General features: G+C 49.2%; 1 protein-coding gene across 4 annotated transcripts; it reads left to right on the forward strand.

Moving 5' to 3' along the window:
- Positions 1–239: 239 nt before the first annotated feature.
- On the forward strand, positions 240–9,430 carry gje1 (gap junction protein epsilon 1). 4 transcript variants are annotated; one of them, XM_038819656.1, is made up of 4 exons: positions 1,316–1,429; positions 1,624–1,730; positions 3,510–3,692; positions 8,207–9,430. In XM_038819656.1, exons 3-4 carry the CDS (start codon positions 3,567–3,569, stop codon positions 8,612–8,614), a joined length of 534 nt encoding a protein of 177 aa, XP_038675584.1. In that variant the 5' UTR covers positions 1,316–1,429; positions 1,624–1,730; positions 3,510–3,566; the 3' UTR covers positions 8,615–9,430. The 4 variants fall into 4 exon arrangements, with proteins under 4 accessions (XP_038675558.1, XP_038675575.1, XP_038675584.1 ...); XM_038819630.1 differs by lacking the exons at positions 1,316–1,429; positions 1,624–1,730 and adding an exon at positions 240–368; XM_038819647.1 differs by lacking the exons at positions 1,316–1,429; positions 1,624–1,730 and adding an exon at positions 263–364.
- Positions 9,431–16,757: the final 7,327 nt, after the last annotated feature.

The following is a 16,757-nucleotide window of genomic DNA, read 5'->3' on the forward strand; positions in this document are numbered from 1 at the left end:
AAAAAACACAATCCAGAACTGGGTAATGCCCAGCTGGCACACTGCAGTTAACCACAATGGAGTGGGCGTGGAGTACAATAAATGACTTTCAATGTTGATGTTTGTCACTTTGTTTTTGTTCCATTGTTTGGTGTTGTGCATGCCCCCCGCCCCAGGGTGGAGGCCTATGTTAGTTACATGACCACACTCTGCCTGGTCAATTTCATTCACTTGCCCCACTGCCAGTATCAAAGGGCAGAGAGAGAGGAGAGCTGGCTGATGGCTGAGGTCCCTTGGTCAGGCAGCTCTGTCACAACCTGAATCGTGACATGAGGAGAGGTGCGGCTGGCGAATGGGGAGGCCTGAACGCTTCGTCTGGACTCGGGTTGGTGTGTGCATTCTTGTTCTCTTTATTCAACTGCAAAACCCCAACTAACCATGAACAAGGAATTCCTGAGACGCCACCAGGCGCATATTAGGGGAACAGCGAGGTGTCAATATTTAGAGACAAGCAGACTTGTGTATGCAAACCCGAGGAAATATTCCAACGCCAGTTCATCAACATTCAGAATAGTCCAATTCTGGGTTTGGAAATAATTTCCAACCGGGTGTTAAAATTCCGAGCAGCGGTTTCATTCTGGACCGTGTTGTTCTGATGAGATACTGTCTGCTCTGAGGTTGGACGTTTAAGGCTGACCCCTGTTCATAAATAAATAATATGGACAGAAAATTAAACTCGGCAGCATTTGTGGCGGGAGAGGCAGGGTTAAGGTTTCGAGTCCAAAATGAACCTTGTGCGGGAACATCCGGTAATAACGTCCGACCCACAACATTAACCAAAACAGTAAAATCGCTGGGGGGAGTTTTGGGACGCCCTGGAGTGGTGGGAATAATACTTCATCCCTCCTTTCTGCACAGCGCGACAGGCAGTCACCCCCCCCCCCCCCCCCCCCGGTTAGCAAAGCCAGACATTTCACTCCCTCACTTTCTTCCCAATCACTCACTTGCAGACCATTATCCACAGAGTCCACAGATTCAGTGGGTGATGGATTCGGGATATTGTACCGAGAGGTGTTGTTGGATTAATAAATCAACCGTGGATCCTCAACCCCAAGCTCCAACCCCACCCTGGGTGATAAACCTAAAATTGACAGTGGAAGAGTGGACCAGTACAAACACAACTTCCTCATCCACCCCAGGAAGGAGCTGCGCTCCGAAAGCTAGTGTTTGAAACAGACCTGTTGGACTTTAACCTGGTGCTGTAAGACTTCTTACCGTGCTCGCCCCAGTCCAACGCCGGCATCTCCACATCATAACTTGGTTGGGGGAAGGGAACCAGCCATCGTTATGGAGTCCAGACTGTAGGTGTGACTCCAGTCTCCACATCAACACTGGTGATGGTTAACCGCCTGCTGATGTAATTGTACCATTCACTCAATATCAAAGAAAGGTCAGAAAGTGCTGGGGGGTGGGGGGTGGGGGGGGGGGGGGGGGGGGACTCGGCAGGTCTGGCAACATCTGTGCAGAGAAAACCAGCTTTGAAGTCCTCCCAACAGAAGCAATGGACTCCAAACCTGCTTCTTTCTCCACCAATACTGGCAGACCAGCTGAGTTTATCCAGCACTGTCTCTCTTTCTATTTCAGGGACCGGATTCTCCGATTCCGAGGCTGAGTGCGGAGTATCTGTGGCGCTTTACGTGGAAAAAAATCGCCGAAGCTCTTGAGCGATCCTGCGACTGTTGAGGGGCCAGGTAAAACGCCCGGCCTCCACAAAATAAACGTCTGGGGAATGGGCAGGCCCGTGGCCGTGCAAGGGCACGGCGACGATCTGCAGCGGTCGCACCGTAAAACATGGCGCCGGCCATGCCCACGGACCTGACCTGCCAGATAGCGCTCCCTGCCCACCCTCTACCAATCCCCCCCCCAACCACTCGCGGAAGCAGCCCCCCCCCCCCCCCCCTGCTCCTGGCCAGCAGCATGGCTCCCACCCAACTGTGGCGGCGCTGGACACAGTCCGCAGGTGCCACGCCGGGTTCCCGCACGGTAAGACCATGGGCGAACCGCGCCGTCGTGAACCCGGCCCATTTGGGGTGGAGCATTGGGGGAGGGCCTTCAGGTGACACACTGAGGCTGTCCCAACGGTGTGCGGCGCGTGCCGCGATGAGGGGGCAGAGCACACGAAACCTGCGTCAAACAGGCGCAACCCCCGATTTCGGCGTCAAAAAGGATTCTCCGTCCGATCGCCGATTATGAAATCGGCGTCAGGGAACGGAAAACCTCATCCCATATCTCCAGTACCCGCAGTATTTTGCTATTATCAAAATAGGGTAAATGAGGTTTGGGTATTACCCGCCCTTGCCCACCTGTTAAGAATGTTGATGAACGGGACAGGTTGACTGACGGGGTAAATGAGAGGTCTACTACTTTGACGTGCAATTCTCAATGTCATTATTACTTTGATACATAGAAATATACATGGAAAATAGAAGCAGGAGGAGGCCATTCAGCCCTTCGTGCCTGCTCCGCCATTCATTTTGATCACGGCCAATCATCAACTTTAATACCCTGTTCCCCCACCCCCCCAATATACTTTGATCCCTTGACGATGATAGCTCGGGAGAACTTGGGCGGCACTGTGGCGGCACGCTGGCACAGTTTTTAGCACTGCTGCCTCACAGCGCCAGGGGCCCGAGATCAATTCCGGCCTTGGGTGACTGTGTGAAAGTTGCACCTCTCCCCGTGCCTGCGTGGGTTTCCTCCATGGTGCTCCGGTTTCCACCCACAATCCAAAGATGTACAGGTCAGGTTGCGGGAATAAGGCTGGGTGGGTGAGGTAGTGGATCTTCCCCATGGTCGGTACAGACCTGATGGGCAACATAGCTCTTTCTGCACAGTAGGGATTGTAAATAGTTAATTTAGGAAGGAGAACTGTTCAACAACTTGAATCAATTGGGGGACAGCCCATGTGATACATTTGGCTATATTTGATCTCAAGTTAGTAATAGCTCCTACCGTTCACTGCCATCTCCATCTCTTTCTCTCTCTTTTTGTTCCTCTCCCCATTCTATAGTCATTTGGTTTTGAGCTGTGCTGTGTGATGAATCAGAAAGGATTAGGGGAGAGGCCACATGCTCCCTTGCCCTTTGTTTCCATCTTTCTGTTGTGTTTATTTTCTTTGTTGTTTGTTTTTTTTTCCCCCTCGGTGAGTCTGGTTGGGTCCAGAGGCCCAGTTGACAGCCTGACCCTCTCTCTCTCTCAGAGAGAAATGCAAAGGACAGGAGCTTTTCGCTGAAAGTGCGGAGCGACGGAGGTAGTGTCCAGCTTTATCTGGGGCTGGCAATAACTGGTGTGAGCGGTTTGCCCCATTATATTTGTGCTGGGTAACATGTCTTTAAATTATATTCGAAATTTCTATGAAGGATGTGTAAGTATGAAACAACAATCAGCATATTAAACGCTTTTAGTACTTTCTGGTTAACCTTTGTGTGACTAAGTTTTGTTATGTGTCTGTTTTCACCTCCCCTGTTTAGCTGAGGCCTCCGACTGTGATTGGTCAGTTCCACACCCTGTTCTTCGGCTCGGTCCGTATGTTCTTTCTGGGAGTGTTAGGATTCGCTGTCTATGGAAATGAAGCTTTACATTTCAGCTGTGACCCAGACAGGAGAGAGTTAAATCTCTTCTGTTACAATCAGTTCCGACCTGTCACCCCACAGGTAAACACGTTGAACTTGGTTCATTCTTTGCTCCTCTACATATGTATTTCTTTCTTCCCAATCCATTCTTCGGATAATAATCTTTATTAGTGTCACAAGAAAATCCCCTAGTCGCTCCGGCACCTTTTCGGGTGCAGTGAGGAAGAATTCAGAATGTCCAATTCATCTAACAGCATATCTTTCAGGATTTGTGGGAGGAAACCGGAGCACCCGGAGGAAACACACGCAGACACGGGGAGAACATGCAGACTCTGCACAGACAGTGACCCAAGCTGGGGATCGAACCTGGGACTCTGGCGTTGTGAAGCAACAGTGCTAACCATTTGTGTGCCTTGCCCCACAACGCCACTGGATAGTTAAGACTTGACCATGTTTCTGTGGAGACTGGAGTCACACACATGCCGGACTAGATAATGCTGGTTAGTTTCCTTCCCCAAAGGATATTCGTGAACCAGCTGTGCTTTTATAAATCAACAGTTTTGGGGTCAATTTTCTATTCATCACCATTGTTGGGATTTGAACTCAGAATTCTGGATCAGCAGTCCAATTGAGGATTGGTGAGCTAACAGAAAATGGGTCTTTTTCAGGCTGGCAAAATGCCAAGGGGACCAATGTTTGGACCCCAACTATTTACAATCCATGTTAATATCTTGAAAAATGGGACTGAATATATGGTTGCTAAATTTGCTGATGACACAAAGATAGGTGGGAAAGTAAGTTGTGAAGAGGACGTAAGGATATATAGATGAGTTAAGTGAGTGGGCAACAATTTAGCAGATGGGGTATAACGTGGGAAAATGTGAACTTGTCCACTTTGGTCGGAAGAATAAAAAAGTAGAATATTATTAAGTGGAGAAAGATGATAGAACTCTGAGCTACAGAGGGATCTGGGTGTCCTGGTACATGAGTCACAAAATGGTAGTGCGCAGGTAGAGCAAGTGATTAGGAAGCCAAATGAAGTGTTGTTGTTTATTGCAAAAGGAATGGAACATAAAATCGCAGAATGACAGTGTAGAAGAGGCCCTTCAGCCCATCGAGTCTGCACCTGATCTGCACACCTAATCCCACTTGCCAGCACTTGGCCCATAGCCTTGAATGTTATAGTGTGCCAAGTACTTACTCATCCAGGTACTTTGTAAAGGATGTGAGGCATCCCGCCTCTACCACCCTTCTAGGCAATGTGTTCCAGACCGTCACCACCCTCAATGTAAAAAAGGCTTTTCCAACAATCCCCCCCGAAACCTCCCATTCCTCACTTTGAACATTTGTCCTCTCGTAACTGACCCTTCAACTAGCGGAAACAGCTGCTCCCTATCCACCCTGTCCATGCCCCTCATAATCTTGTCCACCTCGATCAGATCACACCCTCAGCCTTCTCCGCTGCAGAGAATGTGACCCAAGCCTATACAACCTCTCTTTATAACTGAAATGTTCAAGCCAGGCAACATTCTGGTGTAGAAAAAGTAGGGATGTTTTGCTACAGTTGTGGAAGGTATTGGTGAGACTGCTCCTAGCTGCTGTGTATAGTTTGGATCTCCTTATTCAAGAAGTAACATCAATGCATTAGAAACAGTTTCAAGAAGATTCCCTTGACTGATTCCTGGGATGAATGGGTGATCCCAATAAGAAAAGGTTGGGCTTGTATCTATTGGCGCTTAGAATAAGAGATGATCTGATTGAAATGTCCAGGATCCTGAGGGGACTTGACAAGGTGAGCACTGAGAGGATGTATCTCCTTGTGGGAGAGTCTAGAGCGAGGGGAGTTTAAATAAGATGACTCCCATTTAAGACAGAATTGAGAAGACATTTTGTCTCTCAGAGGGACATGAATCTTTGGAACTTGCTTCCCCAGAGAGCAGTGGAGGTGGGGGTCATTGAATATTTCTAAGGCAGTGTTAGATTCTTGATTGAAAAGGGAGGCAAATGTTATCAGGGATAGGAAAGAAAGTGGAGTTGAGTTTACAACCAGACCAGCCATGATCTTATTGAATGGTGGAGCAGGCTCGAGGAGCTGAATGGACTACTTCAGCTCCTAATTCTTCTCTTCCTATGTTCCTATGTCTATCAATTTATTAGTCCAGCAACACGATTGCGCTCCTATGAAGTATTGTGTTATGGTTGGGGCCTGTCAGTTGGCCGTTTACTGAGTTAATACCTTGGTGTGTATTAGCCACAGTGATGCTGCATTGTCTGACATGCCATATTTCAGATCCAAAGCCCAGTTTCCAAGGGCTGGAGTGGACCCGATGCGCCGAATGGCCTCCTTCTGCACTGCAAGTTCTATGATTCTCTGATTTGCTCTCTCCAGTGGTCGTAATAGACCCTGCAGCACTTTTGAAGATGAGCAGGAGAGTCCTGGCCAAATACACCACTCAGCCAGCATCTCTTGTAGAGATGTGTTCATCTTTTTCAACGTGGGAGCTTGCTACGCGCAAATTGACTTGTATTTCTCTCCCTTTCAAATCTTCAGCAGCACTTCGCTGGCTGTGAAGCACTGTGGAATGCCCTGGGGCTGTGGGAGGTGCCATATGAATGTGAATCTTTCTTTAGTGTTTGGGGAAGTCATTTCACAAATTGCAATTTCAAATTTCACATTTGCTTCTCAAAACATTTTTTCAAAAATTCATATAAGGGACACAGCCATTGTTGGCAAGGCCGGGAGTTACCGGCCACAGGAAGGATGTGATTGCACTAAAAAGGGTGCAGAGGAGATTCAGCAGGATGTTGCCTGAGTTGTAGCTTTTCAGCTTTGAGGATAGGGGCGGGATAGGCTGGAGTTGTTTTCCTTGGAGCAGAGAAGACTGCGCGGGGATCTGATTGAGGTGTACACAATTATGAAGGACACAGATAGGGTAGATAGGAAGAAACTTTCCCCCTTTTGTAGTAGGGCCAATAACCAGGGGCATTGATTGAAGTTAAGGGACAGGAGATTTTGAGGGTATTTGAGGAAAATCCTTTTCACCCAGAGTGTGCTGAGAATGTGGAACTCACCGCCTGGAAGGGTGGTAGAGGTGGGAACCCTCGCAATATTTCACAAGCATTTAGATGAGCAATTGAAACACCATAATATACACGGCTACAGACCAAGCGCTGAAAATTTGGATTAGAATAGATAGATGCTAGGGGCGGCACGGTGGCACAGTGGTTAGCACTGCTGTCTCACAGCTCCAGGGTCTCGGGTTCAATTCCGGCCTTGGCTGACTGTGTGGAGGTTGCATTTTCTCCCCGTGTCTGCGTGGGTTTCCTCTGGGTGCTCCGGTTTCCTCCCACAGTCCAAAGATGTGCAGGTTAGGTGGATTGGCCGTGATAAATTGACCCTCCGTGTCCAAAATGTTAGGTTTGTTTACAGGGATAAGGGGGAAGCGTGGGCTTAAGCAGGGTGCTCTTTCGAAGAGCCGGTGCAGACTCGATGGGCATAATAGGCTCCTTCAGCACTGTTAATTCTATGATTCTATGGTTCTATGCTTGATGGCTGGTGCAGACATGATGGGCCAAAGGGCCTTTTTCTGTGCTGTAAAGCTCGATAACTATATAGCCACCCTTGAGTTGGCGCTGTGTTGCCGCCTTGAACATAATTGAGTGGCCCGTTAGGCCACTGCAGAGGGCAGTTAAAAGTCACCCATATGGGCGGCACGGTGGCACAGTGGGTTAGCCCTGCAGCCGCATGGCGCCCAGGCCCCAGGTTCGATCCCGGCTCTGGGTCACTGTCCGTGTGGAGTTTGCACATTCTCCCCATGTCTGCGTGGGTTTCGCCCCCACAACCCCAAATATCTGCAGGGTAGGTGGATTGGCCATGCTAAATTGCCCCTTAATTGGAAAAAATGAATTGGGTACTCTAAATTTTAAAAAAAGTCACCCATATCGCTATCATATTAAGGCCAGGTCAGATAGGGACATAAATTCCCTTTTATAAAGGGCACTGGTGGGCCAGGTGGGTTTTTATGGCATCCAGTACTTTCCTGGTTACCATTATTGATACTACCTTGTTAGGTCAATTGGGCATTCTGAATTCTCCCTCTGTGTACCCGAAAAGGTGCCAGAATGTGGCGACTAGGGAATTTCCACAGTAACTTCATTGCAGTGTTAATGAAAGCCTACTTGTGACACCAATAAAGATTATTTTTAATTGCGATTTACTGAATTAATTATAGTTAAATTCCCCAGTAGTCATGGTACAGTTTGAACTCAAGTCCCTGGATTGCTAACCCAGTAACACAGCCAAGATGTTATTATAACCCCAATTAAGAGAATTTAATGATTTTAATTTGTTCCATTTTGGGAAAAAAACAGAGTTAAATGGATGTCGATTTTACTGGTTCAGAACGATGCTATCAACACCTTATCAATGATTCAAAGTGCTTGGAGTGCAGTAGCTGTTGTTATATTGTTTTGAAAACGGCCATTGAGTGAAATCCCTTTGGTCAGCTTTCATGTGTATATTACTGCTGGAATGTTCCACATTGTTGCTTATTTTTACATAAACAAAAAGGATTCATTGCAGTCTTTTTCCTCAGGTGTTTTGGGCTTTACAGCTGGTCTCTGTTTTGGTTCCTGGGGCAGTGTTTCACCTGCACGCTGCCTGTCGCAACATTGACCAAGAGGTGATCCTGCAGAGACCCGCCTTCACCGTCTTCTACATCATTTCTGTCCTGTCCAGAATCATCCTGGAGACTGTGGCCTTTTGGCTCCAGAGTCACCTGTTTGGCTTCCAGGTTCATCCGGTGTTCCGCTGCAACGCCACGTCCCTCGATAAGCATTTCAACATCACCAAGTGCATGGTCCCTGAGCACTTTGAGAAGACCATTTTCCTCAGTGCTATGTACACCTTCACTGCCATCACTGTGCTGCTGTGCGTTGCCGAGGTCTTCGAGATCCTGTGCAGGAGGCTGGGCTATTTTTCCAGCTCGCAAGCAAACCCATGACCGAGCTACACCCAGGGCAATGATTCCGCCCGCATCGACTTGTTTCCTGTGTGTCAATTAACTCAAAAGGCATAAATTGAAAGTATATACGTAGGCTTGAACGGAAACCATTTGCAGGGTTCCTGCAGAAAAGGGCTGGGCGCAGCATGGCTAATTGGTTAGTGCTTTAAAAGATTCAGCACAGACACAATAGGCCAAGTGTCCAAATAGGTTCGGTGGGGTTACTGGATTACGGGGATAGGGTGGACGTGTGAGCTTAAGTAGGGAGCTCTTTCCAAGGGCCAGTGCAGACTCGATGGGCTGAATGACCTCCTTTAGCACTGTAAATTCTATGATTCTTTGTGTTGTATGATTCTATAATTTTATTTCTGGAGTTCGAAAAATTGTCCAGCTCCTTTCCTCCCCAAATATTAATCTACTGGTAGAAAATAATCATTTTAATCCCTTTTATTCTCTAAAATGGAAAAATTAGATCATGATAGAGTGTGGGACTAATGCTGATCAAAGACTCTTAACCAAATTATATACATGCGTGATGGCTATGTCTAATGTCTAGTCCTGAGTGTTTCATATAACTGGGAGTAAAGCTTTAGTAATGTTGTCAAACAGAGTCTATTAATTACTCGGCGGGTACTTTGAACCTTCTAGGCATCATATAAACTGAAGTAAAATTACTGTACAGACGTGCCATAGAGAACATCCTATCCGGCTGCATCACAGCTTGATAAGGCAACTGCTTGGCCCACGATCACAAGAAACTGCAGTGTGCTGAACTCAGTCCAACGCATCACACAAGCTTGCCACCCTCCCATTGATTCTGTCTACACCTCCTGCTGCCTCAGGAAGGCAGACAGCATCGTCAGAGACCCCTCACACCCAGGCATTGCCCTCTTCCAGACCCTTCCATCAGGCAGAAGATACAGAAGTCTGAAGACCCGCACATCCAGACATAGGAACAGCTTCTTCCCCACAGCTACAAGACTCCTCAACAACTCTCCCTCGGACTGAACTGTGCCCTATAAGAACACTATTCACGACTCCCTATGCTACGCTTGCTTTGTTATTTTACTTTGTTATTTTGCTCTCGTTCCATACTGTAACTAATTACTTATTTGTCAATGTACTGTGTACTTTTTTTGCATTCACTGTAACTATCTACTATTCTTTTTTGTCTACGGTGTACGTTTACCTGGCCACAGAAAAATACTTTTCACTGTACTTCGGTACATGTGACAATAAATCAATCAAATCAAAAAAATCAAAAAATCAAAAATCCGAATCAAAAATCAAGAATCAAATATCAAAGTCAAAATCAAAATCAAAATCAAAAATGGGCACTAATATTTCAAAAATTTGGAAACTCTTGGCTAGTGTTTGTGAAACATTTCAGTTCTTGAACTCCAAAGTGTGCAGATTCTTCCAAGGCCACGGGATTGGAAACTCTCATCCGGGGTCAGCCAGTCGTTTAACTCTGGTGCTGCCGAGTGTGAACGGCAGTCATCACACTCAGACAGCCAGCAACACAGCCTAGTCGTAGCTGAACGTTGTCACTTGTGCGCAGTGAGCAGCATCTCCTTGGAGCTCTGTCAATATTGAGGGAAGAGAAAATAAAATAATGTGACGCCCCCACACTCCCACCAGCACACAAAGAAAAAGACAGCTCAGGTTTACTGTGTATTGTCCGCCGCAAACAACTTGTACTTCCTATACTGACTCAACCAGTTTGACTCATTCAATCTGCTGAGTCCAGCCATCTATTCTCGGGCATCGGTCAGAGATTACCACCATATGACCTCACAAAGCAACTGCTGTCAATAGATTGAATGCTCACACAAATAGGTGAAAGCTCCCTGTAAAGGAGAACAGAGTGGCATTAAATTGGCAATTGAGCACAAAGAGGCCAAGGGGTAGCTGATATTGAAGTGATGTCCCGTGGATGTAGCGGGGAATGCTGGTCTGAGGTAGGGGATGGGTGTTGGGGCCACGCTGCATTCAGAATAACGCGTTATGTGTAGTGACACTGTCATTTTAGTTTTCGTTTGTGGTGTTTCTGGTATTTCTAAAAGAGTGTTGGATTTAAAACATATGACTGTTGGACCCCCACTGCCTAAATGCCCACCTGAGCAAATATTCACCAATGGAGTTGCCCTGTTACGAAACACAGGCCCGGAATCTGCCCCAGAATAGTCCGCTCTCCTGATTAGTGTTTTACCCTAATCCTATTATTCATGGTTATTCATGAAGGAAGTTATTCATGAAGGCCCCGCCTTCTCAACCTTGCCCCTCCCCTGAGGCGTGGTGACCCTCAGGTTAAATCACCACCAGTCAGCTTTCCCCCCTCAAAGGGGAAAGCAGCCTATGGTCATCTGGGACTATGGGGATTTTACTTACTTTACCCTCATCCTTCATGGCAAAATTGGTGAAAGTATGAGCTTGTAATGGTGCAGTGAGGACAATGGAGCATCAGGGGCTTTGATGATCATAGAATTTCTACAGGAGGCCACTTGGCCCATCGCGCCTGCACCGACCCTCCGAAAGAACAGCCAACCTATGCCCACGCCTCCACCCTATCTCTGTAAACCCATAACCCCACCTAAACTTTTGGACACTGGGAAATTTATTACGGCCAATCCACCTAACCAGCACATCTTTGGGCTGTGAGAGGAAAGGGGAGCAACCGGAGAAAACTGACGCAGACACAGGGAGAATGCGCAAACTCCGCACAGACAGTCACCCAAGGCCAGAATCGAACCCGGGTCCCTGGCGCTGTGAGGCAGCAGTGCTAACTACTGTGTCACCGTGCTCTATCTTGTCAGCCAGTGAGGTTTGAGGATTGAGACAGAACAGAAATGATGAAGAAGGTAGGAGAATTAGGGTCAAATGGGGTACAGAAACAGAAATACAGTGAGGGAAAAGAAGGATTGAATTGAGGGATAAAAAGAGATGGAAGGGAAAATGTAAGAAAGAAAATTGTCAATCAAATTTTTCAAAATTTCGATGATCAATTTACCTGCATGAGCGAGATGGCACCGTCTGAATTATTCCCTCGAGGGCAACATGGTGGCGCAGTGGGTTAGCCCTGCTGCCTCACGGCGCCGAGGTCCCAGGTTCGATCCCGGCTCTGGGTCACTGTCCGCGTGGAGTTTGCACATTTTGCGTGGGATTTGCCCCCACAACCCAAAGATGTGCAGGGTAGGTGGATCGGCCACGCTAAATTGCCCCTTAATTGGAAAAAATGAATTGGGTACTCTAAATTTAAAAAAAAAGAATTGTTCCCTCTCTGAGCTGGAAATGTTGAGTGAAATTGAAGGCATGTGAACCTCGTTGCTAAATATACCGTTAAACACCAACCCTAACTTTATGAAGTGAAGTTAATGGGTATTTTTGGAGTGAATGCAGTAATTTCTTGAATCTCACAGTGAGACTGAGGACCAGATCCATTTCCTTCAGGGCCATAGCAAAGCAGGACAAATTATCCAGCAATTTGTGGCAGTTGGCAACTCAGGCAGTAGCTCTCCCTCACTATAAATGATGTTTTTTTGATAGCACAGTAATAGCAGTGCGTGCATTGTTATTTTCTCTGTGAGTTCTGGGCCATAGTGACACCACACTTAGGGCAGCGCAGGGGGACGTCTATTCTGTACCTGACCACACAGCGTCTGATCTCGAGTGCTTAATATTGTCACTGCAGGAATGCGTCCAATACCTCAACCAATGGCCTGGTGAGCATAGAATTAACATGAATAAAAGCTTAATTAAGCTAAATCAAATAACGACCGGTTGAAATTGGCCTATAGACTCAAATTTCCACTCGAGGGTGTATAATAGTCCAGAAAAAGAACCATTCTCTATCACCGCTGTGAGCTGTAGAAAAATAATTTGATGCCACAGCCTCAAAGCTGCGGCTGGAATATATTTTATTGTAGTCATTCAGTAACCGTGTTGGATGGGGATAAAATTGTCATCAATCTTGTACTTGTGTAACCTTGACCTGCTGTCTCGGTGGTCCAGAAACTGGAAAGTATTTTGCAGACATTGGTAAAATACAAACATGTTAAGCTTGCTTACCTCTTGAACTCCCCACCGCCTCCAACCAAGCATCTGGCTGCTAGCCTTGGCCTGCCTGTCGACGGTCCATGTTCAATGCGTGCTAAATGGGGAGCATCACCTCAGGTACAATTCTCTTTCTACACGTTCTGTCTTCTGAGATCAGAGCCACTAACCCAATTTCAGTCCATGAAGTACCTGCTGTGCTAAAGGTTACATATTAGCGAATTTACAAATGTTTGCCAATGTTGTACTTTACTACCGACAAAGAAAAAATAAAACATTTCTAACCTTCACTGTTGCCTTTCTCGGCCAGATCCTTACTGGGGAATTTTCACGTCGGTGATGCAATTGGAGAAATATAAGGGGCGGGATTCTCCGACCCCCCCCACCGACCCCCCCGGCCGGGCCGGAGAATCGCCGGGGGGCGGCGTGAATCCCGCCCCCGCCGGCTGCCGAGTTCTCCGGCGCGGGGATTTGGCGGGGGGGGGGGGGCGGAATCGTGCCACGCCGGTCGCTGGCTGCTGGCAGCGGCCCCCCAATGGCGATTCTCCGGCCTGCGATGGGCCGAGTGGCCGCCCGTTTACAGCCGGTCCCACCAGCGTAAATTACAACAGATACTTACCGGCGGGACTAGGCTCCGCAGGCGGCCTCCGGGGTCCTGGGGGGGGGGGGGGGGGGGGGGATCTGGCCCCGGGAAGTGCCCCTACGGTGGCCTGGCCCACGATCGGAGCCCACCGATCCGCGGGTGGGCCTGTGCCATGTGGGCACTCTATTCCTCCGCGCCGGCCGGTGTAATGGTCCGCAATGGCCGGCGTGGATAAGAACCCCCCCCTGCGCATGCACTGGGATGGCGCCAGCACACGCTGGCGCTCCCGCACATGCGTCAACTCGCGCCAGCTGGCGGAGCCCCTTCCGCGCTGCGAACCGACGGGGCGGTCAACTCCGGCACGAAGGAGTGGCGCAGAACACTCCAGTACCGGCCTAGCCCCTGAAGATGCGGAGGATTCCGCACCTTCGGGGTGGCCCAATGCCGGAGTAGTTCACGCCACTCCTTCGTGCCGGAGTTGACCGTCCCGCTGGTTCGCAGAGAATCCCACCCAAGAATTCTGACCTTGGGCGAAATTCTCCAACCCCATGCAGGGTCGGAGAATCGCCCGGGGGCGCCGATATTCCCGCTCCCGCCATGTTCAAAATTCTCCCACCCGCCATAAAACGGCGTTCTTCAAATCCCGCCGCCCGCCTCGGAGAACGGCTGGCACCGGCGGGATGCCATTGTTTTTTTGGGCTTAATTATTTTCCAGCCCGAATGGGCCGAAGTCCCGCCGACGTGGCCACGGGTCATGTCGGCGAAAATCAAAGTTGGTTTATAACGATGTCAACCATTGATGATGGTTGACGCCGTTCAGTTACCTACATCAAGTGCCCGGGGGGGGGGGGGGGGGGGAGGGTTTGTGAAGAGAGAGAGTGAAATCACTTACATCGCGTGCCGGGGGGTCGGGTTAGGGGTGGGTGGGGGGGTAGGGGTAGGGGAACGCAAGGTTCTGCAAGATGGCATAATTAAGTTCAAACATTTGAAGTAATAAATAATGAGGATCACCAAGAGTGCAGCAAATTTTTTTCTCTCTCTCTCTCGGGCACGCAGCACAATATACTCGCCATTTTAAAAAAAAACAAGGCATTCACATCTATTCCAGCCGTGTTGGTTGCGGACTCTGCCACCCCTACCCGCTACCCCCCACACCCCAACCCCTACCCCCACCCCCCCACCCACCCCCTACCCCCCTACCACCCCTAACCCCCCACCACCACCCCTAACCCCCCACCACCCCTACCCGCTACCCCCCACACCCCAACCCCTACCCCCACCCCCCCACCCACCCCCTACCCCCCTACCACCCCTAACCCCCACCACCACCCCTACTCCCCCACCACCCCTACTCCCCCACCACCCCTACCCCCACACCACCCCTACCCCCCTATCACCCCTACAACCCCACCACCCCTACCCCCCAACGCCGGGCGGCGTTGATGATGTTGCCCGACGTCAACCGACGCGCCACTTCCGCAGCGGGTGAAACTGACGCGTACAGCGTCACTCCGCTGCTGGCCCTTTCGGGACGGGAGATTTTGGGCTGATAAGCGGGCCCCGCGCCTGAGTCACCAGCGCCGTTTTTGCCCACCGGTCAAGGGCGTCACGATGGACTTCGGTGAATTTCGCCCCTTGTTTCAGAATCTGTGTTAATAAAGACATTATCATCACAAGCTCCTGCTTGATAGATCAACCTAACCAAACCTCGCATTCCTCCATCGCCGTATTTCTCAATCATTTCACACTTCAGGAACACATTGCGTCTTTCTCTTTTCAAATTTCAAAATGTATGTCATAGTAGTCAGTGACTACTTCACAGTGCAAAGGTTAGCAACCTTAACCTGGCTTATTTTCTGATTCCCTGTTCACACCAAATTGGCCTTGTTAAACAAGCATGCAGAATCCTACTCAAATAAAACCTGAAATCTAGGCCCAGCTGACAGCAGATCTCAAAAATGAATAAAATATAATGGGTAGAATATTTTGGGATGTCAGATAAGGGGTACGGTACCTGTACTCAGTTAGTCTCTCCACATCCCACCCCACCTCCAGCTTTTCCCTGTGGCCACTTCAACTTTCTTTCCCTTTCATATATCCTTAAGTCATAAAGTTATGGGGAGGGATTCTCCGACCCCCCCGCCGGGCCGGAGAATCGCCATGGGGTGGCGTGAATCCTGCCCCACCGCCCTGGCACCGGCGCCGGTTTTTCGGTGGGGGCGGGAATCGTGGGGGGGAGGGAGGGGGGGGGCAGGAGGATCTGGCCCCGGGGGGGACCCCCGAGGTGGCCTGGCCCTCGCTCTGGCCCACCGATCCGCGGGCGGGCCTGTGCCGCGGGGGCACCCTTTCCCTCCGTGCCAGCCGGTGTAACAGTCCGCCATGGCCGGCGCGGAGAAGAACCCCCCTGTGCATGCGGCAACTCTCGCCGGCTGGCGGAGGCCCTTCGGCGCCGGTTGGCGTGGCTCACCTTCCGGGCGGCCTGACGCCGGAGTGGTTCACGCCACTCCTCGGCGCCGGTATGGCCCACTCCGCCGGGTAGGGGAGAATCATGCCCATAGAGTTTTACAGCACAAAAAGAGGCCATTCGGTCCATCGTGTCTGTGCTGGCCATCAACACCTGTCTATTCTAAACCCATTGTCCAGCACTTGCTCCGTAGCCTTGTTTGCAATGACATTGCAAGTGCTCATCTAAATGCTTCTTAAATGTTGTGAGGGTTCACGCTTCTCTCACCCTTCCAGGCATGGAGTTCCAGATTCCCACCACTCTCTGGGTGAAAAGGATTTCCTTCAAATCCTCTCTAAACCTCCTGCCCCTTGTCTTAAATCTTTGCCCCCTGGTTATTGACCCCTCTACTAAGGGGAAATGTTCCTTCCTATCCAGCCCCTCATGATTTTATACCCCTCAATTCTGTCCCCCCCCCCCCTCAGCCTTCTCTGCTCTGAGGAAAACCATGCCAACCTCTCCAGTCTCTCTTCATAGTTGAAACGCTCCAGCCCAGGCAACAGCCTGATGATTCTTGGCTGCACCCTCTCGTGTCCAATCACACCCTATTGTGACCAGAACTGCACAAAGTACACTCGCTGTGGCCTGTCACTTTAAATCAATGTCCCTGGTTCTCATCCCTTCCACCATTTGGAAAACATTCTCCCTATTTACTCTGTCCAGGCCTCTCATGATTTTGAAACCCTCCATCAAATCCCCCTCAGCCTTCTCTTCTTTAAAGAGGAAACCGCCTCAGCCGCACACAATGTTATTGTGGTAACCACGAAAAAAGGTAGTCAAAGCACACTGTGAAAGTTAATGTATAAAAATAACAAAGTTTAAAATACAGTATGGACAAAAAATGGGAGCAGCTGGTTAAACAGCAAAGAAACAGGAACTGAAAAGAGCCAGGACTAAAAGCAGATAAATACAAATATACACAGGTAACAACAACACCTAATGACATCATAGCGCTTACTGATGACATCAGCAATGGACTTAAATGAGAAGATGCACAATAATAA

The sequence above is a fragment of the Scyliorhinus canicula genome, chromosome 1 (genome assembly GCF_902713615.1).
Source record: "Scyliorhinus canicula chromosome 1, sScyCan1.1, whole genome shotgun sequence".
Taxonomy (NCBI): Eukaryota; Metazoa; Chordata; class Chondrichthyes; order Carcharhiniformes; family Scyliorhinidae; genus Scyliorhinus; species Scyliorhinus canicula.

Coding starts and splice junctions, on each gene's coding strand:
- gje1 (XM_038819630.1), top strand. CDS start 309: ATGAGGAGAGGTGCGGCTGGCGAATGGGGAGGCCTGAACGCTTCGTCT. Junction 369..3,509: donor CTTCGTCTGGACTCGGGTTG/GTGTGTGCATTC, acceptor TCCCCTGTTTAG/CTGAGGCCTCCGACTGTGAT. Junction 3,693..8,206: donor TCCGACCTGTCACCCCACAG/GTAAACACGTTG, acceptor CTTTTTCCTCAG/GTGTTTTGGGCTTTACAGCT.